Source organism: Canis lupus, chromosome 5 (assembly GCF_003254725.2).
Source record: "Canis lupus dingo isolate Sandy chromosome 5, ASM325472v2, whole genome shotgun sequence".
NCBI classification, from domain to species: domain Eukaryota; kingdom Metazoa; phylum Chordata; class Mammalia; order Carnivora; family Canidae; genus Canis; species Canis lupus.
This window is the reverse complement of record NC_064247.1, coordinates 33,306,793-33,323,539: the sequence shown is the minus strand read 5'-3', so window position 1 is coordinate 33,323,539 and position 16,747 is coordinate 33,306,793. Positions and strand designations below refer to the sequence as shown.

The 16,747-nt window shown below is 44.9% G+C and overlaps 1 protein-coding gene across 7 annotated transcripts in view; it reads right to left on the bottom strand.

Moving 5' to 3' along the window:
* Positions 1-16,747, bottom strand: part of NDEL1 (nudE neurodevelopment protein 1 like 1) — a 79,284-nt gene that overhangs the window by 50,997 nt on the left and 11,540 nt on the right. For 4 of the 7 annotated variants that reach the window (XM_035717135.2, XM_025428411.3, XM_035717141.2 and 1 more), the window contains exons 1-3: positions 10,968-11,145; positions 2,290-2,387; positions 858-1,011 (exon numbers count right to left, since the gene is read on the bottom strand). In XM_035717135.2, coding sequence (XP_035573028.1) covers positions 858-1,011; positions 2,290-2,375 — 240 coding nt within the window. In that variant the 5' untranslated portion in view covers positions 2,376-2,387; positions 10,968-11,145. Of the gene's footprint in view, positions 1-857; positions 1,012-2,289; positions 2,388-10,967; positions 11,146-16,747 lie in introns of those variants that run through there. The other 3 variants (XM_035717137.2, XM_035717136.2, XM_035717138.1) reach the window with 1 other exon arrangement.

Here is a 16,747-nt window from a genome sequence, read left to right as displayed (position 1 = left end):
CTCAGAAATCCCACAGTTGGTGGGAGGACCTCTGCATTCTCAGGCTTAAACGCAGCCGGGGAAGCAGAAAGGAGACTGCCACTCTTGAGTTCCAATTCCCTCACTCTTACCCACCATCCCCACCTACCTAGAACCATGCTCTCCCCAGGCACAGAAACGGCTCAAGCACTTGGCTCAGGCAGGTGCTGAACAGCAGCAAAAGGGGTTAATCCTTTTACTCCTGGAAATCCCTATTTAAAAAGGAATTTTTTTAACCCTAACTAAACTTCAAAACCAAAGAGACTATGAACAATAATGAAGTAAATGTGTATTTCATACAAATATAATTTTAAAGTACCCTGGAGTGAGGCAATCTGTCAAATCAGGCAGCTTTTGAAAATGAAAGGAATTACATTATTACAAGAATAGTATTGCTAAAAAACTGACAGCTACAGAGTTTCTAAGTGAACTCCGAAACTCTAAACCACCTTTTCCCTGGCTCCCTGAAAGAAAAGTTTATTTTGAAAATTTATTTTGGAAAAAAAAAAGAAAAGAAAATTTATTTTGAGCCTTTTCTATTTTGGAGGTCCCTGAGTGGCTCAGTCGATAAAGCATCTGCCTTCAGTTCAGGTCACAATCCCAGGTCCCTGGGATGGAACCCTGCATTAGGCTCCCCGCTCCTCCCTCTCCCACCCCCTACACCCCCAGGTGTATGCTCACTCTGTCAAATAAATAAAAATCTTAAAAAAAAAAAAAATACAATAAAAGCCTTTTCTATTTTCATGGTTGCCTGCTGCTCTGAAGCTCCACCTAGAAAGATCTATTTCTCACTTTAATCTAAGCCAGCACATTAGATACCCTTCTACTTCCAAGGTTACCTTTAATGCTTCCACTTCATACTTCAGTCTTTGGTTATCAGCTTGCAAGTCTCTGTTTCTTTGTTCAGCCTGTACTAACTGTGCCTCCAGCTCTGCTTCTAATTCTCTGCTTCCCTCCTGGAATTCAACTAGCTCATCCCGAGCTTCCTGGAAGCTGATAAAGAGATAAAGTGGGAAAGAGGAGTTAGAGCAAGAATCACAGGGTCAGCTTGAAGATGATCATGTATCAGTTGAGTAATTTGGCCTGAATGTGGCACTACCACCAAGTAGACTACACAATAAAGACAATCTGTTCAGCAACTCGTACTCTATACTTGGGGTTCAGTGAAAGTGAGTTAAAAGGCCCCGAAGGACTCACATTTTACAGACTTGTACGTCTTTCTTATTTAAGGTATTAATAAAGCAGCACATACTACGATGCCACAAAGTCATCTAATACTTACAGTTGCTTTCCTTTGTAATTCTATTATTTAATCTTATACGTTTAAAAGCACTATTCTGAGAAGGGGTTGCAGGTTTCCCCAGCCTATTAAGGCATCTATGGCACAAAAAAGATTACAAACCCCTACCACAGACTGACCCCTTCTACAACCACTGGCCCAATAACTGCCTTCAACAATAACAATGAAACAGCAATAACAGGTGTGATAAGGCTTAGCAAGCTCTGTAAACCAAAGCAGAAAAATGTGTATGTTACAGTATGTTTTAAAAAGAAATCTAAGACAAATTTTGGTGCTTGAAGGTTATTATATAAAAGTTTTCCCGGGGATCCCTGGGTGGCGCAGCGGTTTGGCGCCTGCCTTTGGCGCGATCCTGGAGACACGGGATCGAGTCCCACGTCGGGCTCCCTACATGGAGCCTGCTTCTCCCTCTGCCCCCCTCTCTCTCTCTCTCTCTCTCTCTCTCTGTGTGACTATCATAAATAAATAAAAAATAAATAAAAATAAAAAGTTTTCCCAACTAATTAAAATAAGTGAGATTTTATAAAATGCTCCATACCCCTGAAACTCTTCTCCCCACTTCACAATGATGCTGGCTCCCAACACTGATTGAACTTGCCTGAAAAGACTAGATTCTGCTGTGTGCGCCTGGGACAGCTTATCAGAATCTCCAAAGACCACATCATGAGGCAGAATCAGGGCACATACAGAAGGCCAAGGACAGCCAAATGTAATGAGCATAAAAGCAGGTAAACTACCAGAAGAAATCACAAATATTAAGTTTTCTTACTCTTTCAATAATTTGAGTAATGAAGATTTATGGTATTATTATACTATTTAAACACAAGCAATGCTAGGACTATTTCCAGAATCCTAAACCTAAATCTGAAACTCTAAATTTAGCTGATGGTTAAAAACAACAAAAACCACACATGCTAGAGTTGCTATATTCCAAATTCCCTCCCCTATTTCCAGGATGCTTTCAACATTACCTTTGTTTATACTTCAAGGAAAGTTCTTTCCAGTAAGCAGTTTCCTCCTTTAAACTCGAAAAATCTGGTATATCTTCACCATCCATGATCAAGAAAGCCTGTGAAATATTAAAAACAAATCTTTAAACTAAATAGAAACAGGGGCACCTAGCTATCTCAGTCGGTGGAGCATGTAACCCTTGACCCTGGAGTCATGAGTTCAAGGCCCACATTGGGCAGAGAGCTCACTATAAATAAATAAATGACAGCTATTAAAAACAAACCATATGAAATTTTAAAAAAATAGAGAACATAGAAATCTAAATAGAAGTATAAAATCTGGGACATTAAATCTGCAGCATTCTGGATGGAGTTAAACACAACAGATTCTGAGAGTGATTAATTCTCTATTATATGTCAGACACATGAATCACTTTACTGCCCCAACCTTAGGGACCACCAGTATTGTGGATAAAGGCAGCACAGGAGATCTACAAAGTGCTCAGGTATGAAGGCATATGAGGCACTCTGGGTCGAAGCATTAGGTTCTAGGTGAACTAGACCCACAGAATCATCCCACACATGGGGCTCCAGCAGTTGGGTTACAGCCAGCCAGTCTTCTGGGAGTCAGGTGACAGGAGCTGATGCTACTACTGCACATCCCTCCCTGCTGTACAACTGCTTCACAAGGCCTCTCTGAAACATTTCATGCCAGGTGACCATACTAGGAAATCAGGTACCACATTCTCAATAATTTACCATCATTACATTTCTAAAAACTTAATTATCTTTTAACCCCACAGCTTCCTCCGTAAATTCACTAATCCCGAGCTTCAGTATTTTCTCATCTTGGTTGCTCTCCCAAAGCACTATTTAACATTGCATTTGGACTAACCACCTAAAAACCCCCAACTGGCTGGACACTGTGCTCACCCTCCATTCACACCTAGACCAAATGTCTTATTCCTACAGTACACCGCCCGCCCCCCCCAAGTGTTCCACTTCACATTCCAGCAATACTGTTCAAAACCGTCATAACGCAACATCAGGTCTGGACACTTTCTCTACCTGGAACGGCTCTCCCTTCCTTGTGCATTTGGAAAGTTCCTGCTTGTCCTTTAAAATGATGACCTAGCTGTCATCTTTTACAGAAAGTCTCTCCTGCCCTCACCCAGACAGCACAAAAATCCCCCACACTCTTGCCTACCAGACTACCCCTGAATATACTTACCACACAGTAATGCATTTGCTTTAACCTGCATCCCTATTAGGTTGTGTATTATTATTTCTTTCCTGGCACGATGTCTGCACAATAGCAGAGACTCAATAATATTAGCTAAACTACACCTAAATTGAATCAACTTAATCTATACCAGGCAGTAAGAACTAAACCAGCTTTGAAAGTAAATTAATAGAAACCCAGAGTTCACACAGCACAATCCACTGGCAAAGGCTGAGCAAGAAGTAACAGACCAGAAACTCCAACTTCAGGAGGGGTATGCCGAAGAGGTCTGAGAGTGATTTCTCGCTGACTAATATTGACATATCATTTCATATACTTAGTTTGAGGCTGATTGCAGTATTCTGTTTCAGCCAAGTCTTCCTGACCACACCACTTTCTGACTTTTGACAAGTTAGTCAATCATCTGATTATCTGAAATTCCCTATCAGCCCAGAGCTCTTTGAAAAGAAACAGACTCTTGGGGTGCCTAGGTGGCTCAGTCAGCCACACATCCAGCTCTTGGTTTCAGCTCAGGTCACGATCTTAGGATCATGGGATCTAGCCACACATCAAAAGCCATGCTCCGTGTGGAGTCTGACTGATATTCTCTCTCTTCCTCTCCCTCTGCCCCTCCCTCCACCTGCACATGTGTGCTCTCTCTCTAAAATAAATAAAATCTTTACAAAAAAAAAAAAAAGGAAAGAGATGGATTCTTGACATGCTTTGCATCCCTTCATGCATAATACTTTGCTCAGAGAAAGTACTTAACACTTTCAAGCATTTACTGAGCAACTGCAACAGTGTCAGACACTGTTAAGTACTGGAGGAGTACTTAGGACCCCAGCTGTGCCCTCCTCCAATGCCATCACCCCTACACTAGTACACTCCTGTCTGTACCATGCTCTTAGGGTCCAATAACACATGAAAACATAAACTTCAGAGTGGGGAGTTCTGCCGAGACCAGGCTCTAGGGTTCTGACTCTGCCATCCAACTCCTTAAGCTATCTGCCTCACCCTTCAAGGTCTGTTTTTTCATCTAATGAGAGTCTGGACCAGATGACAGGGTTCTTCTAGTATGTGAACTCACTAGTAAATATTACGGATTAATTTTACAATCCTATCCTTTCATCAAAGTTCCCAATTCCCACTCCATTTTCCCAGTTGTAGCAATAATCTCATTTATAGCTACAGTTTGTAGTAAAGTGTCATGAGGATGAGGCTAGTCTAGCAGAAGTATCTGTATTTCAGAATATCCAAAAGCCCTTGAACAGGCATCACCATGTGGTGACAACCTCTCAATAACCCTTGAGAGCTCCTGCCTAAGTCTCGTTAACGGAAGGGGCAGATTTTGTATGAACAATCCAGATGAAGGTATAATTACAGCACAGAGGCATCTCAAGGTGAAGTAACAATCTCCGTGTCCCTTGAATGCTCCACATAAGGTCCTTCCCCAAACAAATGCCAAAAAAAAAAAAATGCTGGTTACATCTGAAATCTATGAATCTAGCCCTAAAGAAGGTCATAGGCACAGGTCCTCAAATTTGGAAATGCACTCATCCTTTGAACACTGGCAACCATATTATCAATGTATAGTTCAAATATCCAGTTTTTTTTTCAAATATCCAGTTTTTGATACACAATCCGATCAATTATGGTTTTTGCAAATTACGGGACAGGAGAGGCAAAGTTTGCTGCCACTTATTCTAGCTCAAGTAAGAAATATTTATAGAATCATAATGAAAGGGTAAGTCTCTCTAGCCAGCCCCTTGAGGGCAGGACCAGTGTCTTAGTTATAAATCCCATCTGCATCACCAGAACACAGAACACAGTAGAAACTCAACAAATGTTTGAAGTGACTTATAACCTCTTTACTTTCCAAAGCACTGCTTTCCTTTATTAAGATCTAAATTCCTATTTCAGGAATGTTGTAAGAAAAAGATGTGTGGGTAATTTATTTCTCACAATGCACCACCATGTTTTTTGTTTTTTGTTTTTTGTTTTAAGATTTTTCATTTACTTATTCATGAGAAACACAGAAAGAGAGGCAGAGAGACAAGCAGAGGGAGAAGCAGGCTCTATGCAAGAAGCCCGATGCAGTACTCGATCCTGGGACCCCAGGACCACACCCTGGGCCGAAGGCAGCGCTAAACCGCCGAGCCACCTGGGCTGCCCTGCACCACCATGTATTAAACCAGGATTATAAAACCTATCATTCTCGGCTAGACAAAATTATCAGTCTGATGCATGCCAAGCCACATTCATAGTCACTTAAAAAGCTCCACGCAGGCTCCACACCAAAGAATAGAAAGTGGACGGAACTAACTGGGGAGAGCCTCGGAGACTCTGCCACGTACTCACTACCTAAAATAATCACTGTCCAGCTCTTCAGTCTTAAATATAAATGGACAACCAAGAACCACCGGACAAAGACAAAACCCAGGAGCATGAATAAGAAGATCCTAGGACCTACTGAACTGAGAGGAAACAGGTAATTCAGACAGTGAGAGAATTTTTTTTCTCCTACAAGAACTCAGGAGGGTTACCTCCCACACACTTCCTGAGACAGTTACAGAAGGGAGAGAAAACCAAGACCCCCGCAGCACAGGGTGCAAAAAACAGCGGCTCTAGCTTAGGACTGCGAAGAACAGAGGTCCCCAGATGAAGAAGCCTAGTCTACCCATCAGACCAAGGGAGTACCTCAGCCAGACGGAAGGCTCCAGGAAAAACAAGGAGCCTGGGAAGCTGGAGAAATCTGAGGTTGTGTTGAAAGCACATAGCTCTTGTGCCAATCAGAAAAAAAGCAAGTGGGGGCACTTGGCTGACTCAGGAGTGTGTGTGACTCTTGATCTCAGGGTTGTGAGTTCGAGCCTGATGTTGGATGCAAAGATTACTTTAAAATCTTGAAAAGAAGCAACTAAAAACTCCAGAGGGGTGCCTGAGTGGCTCAGTCTGGTTAAGCATCTGAGATCCTTAAGAGCCCTGCATCATGCTCCCTGCTCAGCAGGGAGTCTGTTTCTCCCTCCCCTGCTCCCCTTGCCTGTGCTCAGTGTCTCTCAAATAAATAACATCTTTGAAAACAAAGAGAAATGAAAACACAATCTAAGGTCCTGACCCTTATATATACTATTTTAAAATTAAATATCTCAAGTCTAAAATTTTTAATTTGCTGATTTTATGTTATTTATGCATTTGAGACAAGTTCCATATTTTACAGCCATCAGTATATTTCCTATTTTTGGCCTTAAATTTGCCCTAACTAAAAAAAAAAAAAAAAAAAAAAAAAAAAAAAAAAAAAAATTTGCCCTAACTTTTGTGTGTTGCTCTTCTGTAAGGTTCTAAAATTCGATGCACGGGTTTGTATTATTTTTTTAGGCTTTTTAATTTTGTACTTTGATGATAATACTTCTCAACCTTGGTCTTTTCAAGGTGAATATTTCTTGTCTTTGTAGCTTATAGTCACCTGGCAGCCATCTTTGTCCCTTAAATATGTCACTGTCATGCTTCGGACCTTCTCTAGATTACATATATGGCTTTCTGGAATTGGGGACTGGTGTCTCCTCAGTATTTCAACATTTTATTCATGGGTAGGATATTTTTAAAGTTTTCAGTACTCTTCCTGTTTCTAGACAGTAACGGCTAGGGGTGGATTGTGTGGTCCATGGACCAGAGTCCTTACGGAAGTTATAATGACTATCAGATGCTGTCCTTGCATCTAATATTTGAATTTTTTTAAGATTTTATTTATTTATTCATGAGAGACAGAGACAGAGAGAGAGAGACGAGAGAGACACAAACAGAGGGAGAAGCAAGCTCCATGCGGGGAGCCTGATGCTGGGCTCGATCCCTAAACCCCAGGATGACACCCCCGCCAGAGGCAAAAGTCAAAAGCAGCCCCACCACCCAGGCATCCCTATTTAAATGTATTTTAATGTGCAGCCAATCCTTCTACAAATAAATTTTATTTGTAGAAGAATTGGCTCAACAGTTTTTAATCTACAGACATTATCATTCAAATGCTCAATGTGAAACTTTTCTGGGTGAGGCTCTTCTGTTGACATTGGCTCTTTACTCAGTATCAGAAGACTCATGAGTAGTAAAGACACTGAGAAGCACTGAGCTAAGTAGTGTTCCCTAAGGAATCTACCTGTTTACACTTCTGGGTGTGCTATAGAGTATTCATTTGTCCCTGATTTTTGGTTCCTAAATAGGGCCATATTCTTAATACAACCACCAACTTTTCCATCAGTATCCCCTGGTGACTTGGGTTTTAAATAGACTTTCCTGCGAAACTTCTTCAATATCTAGCTCTATTTCTTGTGTCCTCCTTGTCCAACTACCTAGTTCAGTGTCAAATAATGCTAGCAAAACTAATATGTGTTTTTATTTCACACATGCATCTCCTATTTTCTTGCTGAATCTTACACAAATTGAAAGTTGACTACAATTTTTCAGTTAACAGGCTACTTTTACAACTTGTTTATTGGCCCCTCAAACAGTATAATCAACAACTGAAGCCTTTTACTAAAATGACCATTGCCTTTTCCAGAAGAAACCAATTAAAAACATTTAACCTGGGAACAAGTGGGAGAACCAACACAGCAGTAGTGGGGAGCCCAGACCCTGGAGCCAGACTCCTATATTCACTAGCTAGGTGACCTTGGGCAAGTTACTCAACAACCCCATGCCCCCGTTCTTCACCTGCACAATGGAGATAATAATTTAAATAGGGCCGTTATGAAGATTAAGGGAATTAATATTTATAAAGTAGTTAGTATAGAGCCTGGCACATTGTAAATACAGCATAAATTTAATTAAATTGTAAAAAAAAAAAAGTTTAATAGTGGGCCTCTGAAGTATGACCACAAAATAAATGTGCTTCAGAACTTATAACATATAAATGATTCCTTAATTTCTTACAGAAGCTATATCCATAGTCCAATGATACCACCATAACTGAAAACATTTTTCAAAACCTGTTTTGGAATAGCCTTCAAGAGCCAGATTAAAAACTGAAGGGGAAAAAAAAGTATTTATTTGTGGTCACACCTCATTCTTAATGCTTCCTGGTTGGTATTACCTGTTTTACCACTCTGGTTTTATTCATCAGAAGTACCCTTCCCAAAAAAAATCAGAATTTTTACAAATGATCAAAACTTGCTACTACCATAGATATTCAAAAGATCTTCTCAGGGGCTATGGAGATAGTCTGTTCAGTTTGTTTCAGGTTACAGGGGGAGGATGTGTTCACTGTGTTATTTGAAACTATGTAACTGGAGATATGAAGGCTATAGAAAGGTAGCCAATACAGACAAATTCACTGCTAAAAAATGTTTTTAAAAAGCTTTAACAATACATCAACAATCTTATGAGGCTGGTGAAAGCAGATAATTATGTACTCTCCCCTGCTCCCCAAATATTCCCTCCATACCATGTCTCACACAAACGGGAGTATGGATCTCAAAAATATGACAACTTTCACATAGGGCATATCACACTGTATGTGACCTTCAGTTAGCAACTGACAAATCAACTCATTTGGGTGAAAAACAGCCTGTCCAAAATGCTATACTCACTGAGAACTACTTTTTGTGCAATGGTAAGAAAATCCATCTCACGTGATATGGTCATCCTATTTTTTTTTAAGATTTTTTTTTTATTATTATTCATGAGAGATGCAGAGAGAGAGAGAGAGAGAGGCAGAGACACAGGCTGAGGGAGAAGCAGGCTCCATGCAGGGAGCCCGACGTCGGACTCGATCCCAGGTCTCCAGGCACACCCTGGGCTGAAGGCCGCTAAATCGCTGAGCCACCGGGGCTGCCCTGGTCATCCTATTAATAGTTCTACTATCGATGAATGAGTTCTGGAACTCACTTTAGGTAATACATGCCTTTTAACCAAAATCTTCTACTTCTCCCAAAGGTGACATTTACAGAATTTTTTCCTTTCCAAAGCTGATCATAAATACAATCTCCGTCTCGGTCCTGACCACCAAATTTCTTCTTCTGCCTTACAAAGTGATCAGGCACGTATGTCAGAAGTCATTTTAAGCTTTAGTCACCACATTTATCTCAGCATGATTTAAAAGGAGAATAAAAATAAGTTTTGCAGATGTCATGAAACCCAGATGTAAGTGTTTACTGAGGTTTTCACTTATTTTTAATGTCCCTTACCCAACTCAAATTTATTAAGTTAAAGGAGTCTACATTGAACTGAAAAAGAATAGCTTTGTAAGATTTAGCAACTATGTGGACCAAGTCAACCTCCAACCAGAGCCACCCAAGGTCTTCTTTGTTCCTTATAATCTCCCAATTTTAAATATTAGTTGTAATAAAAATTTGTAAGAGTTACCTTCCTCCGCTCCCCTTTTACTTCTCTTCAACCCACGACTTAAGGTTGCGTTTACCGCACCTCATGATTTAGCAAAGGCATTACCCTACTTCAGAAGTGGATCAAGAGCAGCACAATTTTTCACGCAGAACAATCAGCCAGCGACCCAAGAGCTGGTTTCAGACAGAGTAGGATTCTCTTGATGAGCGAGTAGCAGTTCTCATCCCAGATGAGTCTGCTCAAAAAATATTCGAAAGCATCTTCTACTAGGTTCTAGCAAATTTTCGTCAGGTCCAATTTTCTGCCGTGCTTTTCTTGCTGAGAAGGGTATAAAAATCACAAACACACACACACACCGTAATTTCGAAGCAAAAATGTAAAATCCCATCCAAACGAAGCCGTTCGCCAACTGGTAGCATCCAAAGCACCGTATAAATTACTTCCTCCCCCAGCCCCACCCCTACCCCCCGCCGGGGCTCAATTTCCCCACCCGTCAAATGGAGGTCACACAATCAGGCACAAGCACAGGATGATGAGATTCAAGAGACGGCAAGGAGTGTTCTGAAATGCGTCAAGGCGCTGCAGAATTGTAATGTCATTATCGGCACCGAAAGAACCCCTCACTTCCTCCGCAAAACTTAAAAGGTTACTTCGGTTGCTTACGAGCAAAAGAAAAAAAAAAGGAGAAGAAGAAGAAGGCGGCGAGCACAGAGAGCCCGAAACTGTCCCCGGTGCGGGGACACTTTTGCCAACTCCAGGAGGGGCGGGGAGTCACGGGGACGCCCCCGCCGCCGCCCCCGCCGGGAGAGGCCCCGGGCGCCGGGAATCCGCGCCGGCCCGAGCCCTGGCCGCCCTGGCCGCCGAGGGCAGCCGCGGAGGAGGCGGGGGAGGGCTGGGCGCGCCGCGGCCACCAGCGCCCCGGCCCGCGGCGCCACGTCCCGGCCTGCGCCCGCGCCCGCGCCCGCGCCCGGCTCCCGGGGCCACACCGCGCACCGGGGCGGGCAGTTAGAGCGGTTGGAACAGCCGCCCCGGCCCGGCCGCCCCCAGAGCCCGGGCCCCGGCCCGCGGGCCCGGCCGGCTCCCCGGGGACAGGCCTCGGCGGCGCCGCCCGACCCGACCCCTCGGGAGCGGCCCCGCACCGCCCGCTCACCTCCAATGTGTCAAAAGCGCATGTTCGCCGCCGCTCGACCGACGTCTCCGCTCCGCTGGCCCGGCCAGGCCCGCCCAGCCGCTCGGCTCCGCTCCCCTCCGCGGCCCGGGGCTTCCCTCCGCGCACCTCGGCGCCGGCTCCTCCCCGACACGTCAGGGGCCGCCAGGGGTCCGAGGCCATTCTGTGACGCACGGGGGCGGGGCCCGGAGCATGCGCGAGAGCGCGCGCGGCCGGGGCGGGGCTGCGACGCGGGGAGAGGGCGCGCGGGCGCGGCGCGCTGACGTCCGGCAGGCGGCGGCCTCTGCGCAGGCGCTCCCGGGCCTCGCGGTTTCCCCCGAAAGCGGTGCGCTGTTCCGGGGAGGCGCCGCCCCCCCGAGGGGTGACACCCTCCTGCCTCCCCGTCTTACAGCCAGCGAGGCCCTTCGAGTGTGAGTCTCAGGGAGCTCGTTTATAAGGACTCACCTCGGAGCGCACCCCCAGCACCCCGGTCCCCCTCGTCACTCCCACCGAGGCCTGCACGGTGTTGACGGCACTCCCTCCAGCTGACATTGCACGCCCCGACTTGTCTCCCTCTGGCACATTGTATATTCCACGAGGGCTGAGCCCCCCATCCCCCACCCCGTCCAAGGAGCTTGGACACACAGTGGGCATTCAGATACCTGCTGATCAGAGTGAATGGACTCGTTGAGGGGCATACAAATACATCCCCTTATATATTTTGCATCTCTAACTGTATGTTATTAGTGGTTTTCTCCCCCTGGGGCCCCTGAAGACTCTCACATCTATAGGGGACTTGAGACGGAAGAGGGCTGAGGGGGTACTCAGCTCAAAAAGTAGAGAGGTGAGGGATCCCTGGGTGGCGCAGCAGTTTAGCGCCTGCCTTGGGCCCAGGGCGTGATCCTGGAGACCCGGGATCGAATCCCACGTCGGGCTCCCGGTGCATGGAGCCTGCTTCTCCCTCTGCCTGTGTCTCTGCCTCTCTCTCTCTCTGTGACTATCATAAATAAATAAAAATTAAAAAAAAAAAAAGTAGAGAGGTGAGGATGAGCAACTGCTTGGGGAGCAGAAACTTGAGTAGAGCTGTTTTAAAAACACCTCTAGGAACTTTTACTGCATAACGTGCAGTGTAATTATCTCTGATGTCAATGCTCTCAGAATTGGATCTGTGGGTTTTTTGGACACGGTAATCATGTGAAAGACAGGCCTCAAGGCAAAAGCAAGGTGAGGGTGGGAGATCCAGTTATGTTTTTTGAGGCAAATGGACATAAATGAGAACCATGCAAGATGGACTGGAAGAGGGGTCCAAATCAATAAAAATTGGAGATGTGATGAATGGGATTTATGAGAAGGATGGCATGTTGAGCTAGACTCTGAAAGATAGAGGCTTGAGAAGATCATGATAATGACAGTAAGAGTAGTCCACTTTTGTTGTGCTGTGTGTATGCACTGGCAATGATGTGAAAGTTTGGTGTGCATAATTTAATCCACACAACGACCCTGTGAAATAGGTACTGTTAGAATTCCCATTTTATTGACGCCCGAGTGGCTCAGCCATTGAGTGTCTGCCTTCGGCTCACGGCATGATCCCGGGATCTGGGATCAAGTCCCACATCGGGCCCCTTGCAGGGAGCCTTCTTCTCCCTCTGCTTGTGTCTCTGCCTCTCTCTCTGTGTGTGTCTCTCTGTGTGTGTCTCTCATGAATAAACAGATGAAATTTTTTTTTAAATCCCATTTTACCAATGAGGAAACAGAGAGTCAGCAAAATGGTGTTGCCCAAGGTCAATCAACTAGAAAAAGAATAAAATATAAAAGAGGACTCAAGATCCAAACCCAGATGTCTGGATGGTTTCATTCCAGAAACCACACTATTAACCACTACTATACTGCCACTCAACTAAGGATCTGTTCACAATAACTACCATTTATTGGGCTAGAGCACTGTGCTAAGTGCTTTACATAAATTGCCTTCCTCAGTCCTCACAAGCAGCTGGAATTATTACCTCAAAGTGAGGCCCAGAGGACCTGGAGTCTAAACCCAAGCTGGAGTTTAAACTAAGTGTCCAAGCCCAGTGACCTGTGGGACACTGCGGAAGCTCTTTCAGGTCTGAGGCTCTGCTTCCCTGGTCAAAGCTGTGGTCTGACCGATGAGATCACAGGCAGAGAGATAATTAGGCAGGGAGGCCTTCCTGTGGACCTGGAGCCAAGATATAGCAGTCCCACCCGGAGAGGAAAAAACAGAGTCTTCGAGTCTTGTCCCCACCTCCTGGCTGAAGTCCTGGGAAATACACTGAGTCACCTAATGGCAGGCCAGGCCCTGCAGAAAATGTTGGCGTCATCTTGCAGGCCACCACCCCTCCTACTCAGTCTGGATCCAGAACTGGTGTTTGTCAGGACTCGTGCATTGGCCCCATCTTAATGAATGGGCTCTGCCTGGCCAGGCTCTCAATAAATAATATCAAAGCCCTTTACTGATCTTCCACTGTGCTGTTGCGCTTTCTCCCAAGTAATAGTCAACAACCTTTGCCCCACTCCCTGTTTCCACTATGCCCTTCCAGGAAAAGTAAAGTGGAAGTGAAGCCAGAAAGCAGTCTCGGAGGGGAACAGAAGTGACAAAATCAGCTTTGTAAATGTAAAAGAGATGAGTGAGGTTGCTGCATCTTCTGCCTTCATAAACTAGGGGGGGTTAGTAGTTTAGTAGGGGTTTCCTGAGGCATGGGTCCTGGCACAAGGTCCTCTTCGGGTCTTTGGAGCCAAAGGGGTCAATATCACAGTCCCTGAGAGCATGCACAGAATCTCACCTTCCCTCCCACCCCCTCAGAGACTCGGGAAACAGAGGCCAGTTTCTACTGGGGGAGGTAGGGGTTGACCAGTTGCCTTAGGAGAAGTTTGGCCACAAATGAAAACTCCAGCTAATGAGAATGTAGGACTCCAGCCACATCACACACAAAAGACCTGCTCCCTGCAGGCCTGCCTTGAAAACGCTGGAGAGATGGGATCCATGTAACCCTCCATTGAATCAGGTAAGCAGAGATCATAATCAAAGGTTTGATTCAGCCTAATAATCTCTCCATAATTTTTTGGCCAATATTTTCTTTTTTTTAAGATTTGTTTATTTATTATTCATGATAGACACACACAGAGAGAGAGAGACAGACAGAGACAGAGACACAGGAGGAGGGAGAAGCAGGTTCCATGCCAGGAGCCCGACGCGGGACTCCGTCCCAGGACTCCAGGATCGAGCCCTGGGCCAAAGGCAGGCGCCAAACCACTGAGCCACCCAGGGATCCCCTGGCCAATATTTTCTGCTGGCCTTTCAGGGCATAGATCTCTTGTGCCCAGGCTGGCCAAGGGACTCCCAAAGGGTGGCTGGTTCCTAAAAGCCAGCTGGATACATCTACCAGACATCCCACCACCACCTCCAACTCTGCCTGAACCCCACACAAATCCTCCCTTTGCCCCAGTGGAAATTTCCAAAATAAGTTTCATGTTTCTGACAATGTGTTGACACTCACCTAGTTACTAAGGCACAAAAGGCCTCCTCCGATCCCCTTAATTATCCCCTTTCCCAGGGTTTTCCCAGCTTTCATTTCACTCTTGAGGTCACCAAACCCTGGTAGACTCTCCCATCACCAACTCTCTCAAATCCATTTTCACAGTATTTTCCTCCTGGATCTTCCCAGTTCAGACCATGCAGCCATCAGAATAACTTTTGCCAAAATCCCTCTGGCTATAGAGAGCATCACTGGTTCCAAAACTTGTTTCAGCATCCTGTTGTCTTTGTGATAAAGTACAAACTACAAAGCCAAGCATTCAAGGTCCTTCTAACCCACTTCTACAGTCTACTTCCTGCAGTTCACCTATCTGGGTCTGGCTAGACCCTCCACTGTGTCTCCCAAACAGTTCCCTTCCTCTCTGGGCCTCTTATTGTCTCCCACTGCACTATGGACTACAGCTGCTCCCTAAGCCCGGCCAACCAACCTTCCTCTCTGCCTTTTGAAGTCACATTCATAAGTTACCTTCTCCAGGAAGCCTTCCCTTATACCTAAAGTCCCCAAATCAGTGCTCCTTCCACTGAATTCAAGTAGAACCCCACATAGTTCACAGGAGAATTGCTGAACATGACTTTTTGGTCATGGAGGTGTCTAAGCTCTCCCCAGGGAGTCAAAGCTCATTGAGCACAGGGGATATCTGTCCTACTATTGATTATCCTACTATTCTCCAGCAACAGGTATTTAGCAAACTCTCAGTTAGATGTGTTTCAATTAGGGACGCCTGGGTGGCTCAGTGGTTGAGCATCTGCCTTCAGCTCAGGGCGTGACCCCGGGGTCCTGGGATGGAGTTTTGCATCAGGCTCCCCACAGGGAGCCTGCTTCTCCCTCTGCCTGTGTCTCTGCCTCTCTGTGTCTCTCATGAATAAATAAATAAAATCTTTTAAAAACAATAATAAATGTACTGCAATTAAAAGTGAAAGAATGAATTAGTGGTTTGGTGGCCATAACACCAAACACAAGACTGATAGAACTTTCTGGAAAATGCTCCAAATTTTGAGGAAAAAATACCATAGAGAGAGAGATCTTCACCAGTTTGAAAGGCTGAACTTAGGCGGTGATGAAGGATGTGTAATTCAGGTCATGGGCAATGATGCCTTTCCATAGCCCAAATCTTAAACCCAGACTATATCATCTTTAATCCCCAAAGCGACATATTTTGCTTCTGTATTAAACAAAAATAGTCATAGGGACATCTGGGTGGCTCACTGGTTGAGTGTCTGCCTTTGGCTCAGGGCGTGACCCTGGGGTCCTGGGATCAAATCCCCTATCAGGCTCCCTGCAGGGAGCCTGCTTCTCCCTCTGCCTGTGTCTCTGCCTCTCTCTCTGTGTATCTTTCATGAATAAATAAATATTTTTTTAAAGAATAGTCATAATAATAATAGGGTTTTTTATTTAAAAATTATACTCCTGAAAAAAATTATACTCCTGGGGCAAAAAAAAATTATACTCTTGGACCTTGAGGTAAGAAGTAGTTTTCTAGAGAGAGGTAAGTCTCTCATTCATCTGCTAGGAGTTTAGTGCTTGCTCTGTTCTAGGCCTTGGGGTTCAAGCTGTCATCACTATCAAAAGCACCCCACCTCCACAGAGCTTATCTTCTAATGGGGAAGATGGATAATAAGCAAACAGATCAATTTATTTCTGTCAGATCATGACAGATGCTATGAAGAAAGATGCCCAGGGTAAGAGCATAAGGTGTGGCAGGGGCTGCTCCCAGAGGGAATATCGGGCTTAATGTCATGGGATCGTCTTCTCTATAAAACTGACAAGACCCTTAAAATAGAAGACTGCTATATAAAATGCAACAGAGATGTGGAATTAAGAACATAATAATGTATGCCAATGCCCTAGATAGAGAAGCTCATCTTACTTTCTATCACAGTGCCTGGCATAGAGTGGGCAGCCAATAAATACCGATTGGGTGAACCACTTGCTAAGTGGTCTACAGAATGCCCAGCCTTCGGTCAGATGATAAATTCCCCCTTCTAAGATAAGGCATGATAACCAGTTCATGTCTGATTTAAGAATACCCACTTCTGGGGCACCTGGGTGGCTCAGTGATTGAGCATCTGCCTTCGGCTCAGGGCGTGACCCTGGGGTCCTGGGATCGAGTCCCACATCGGGCTCCCCACAGGAAGCCTGCTTTTCCCTCTGCCTGTGTCTCTGCCTCTCTCTGTGTGTCTCTTAGAAATAAATAAAATCTTTTTAAAAAAGTCTTTGCTTAGCCTTTTT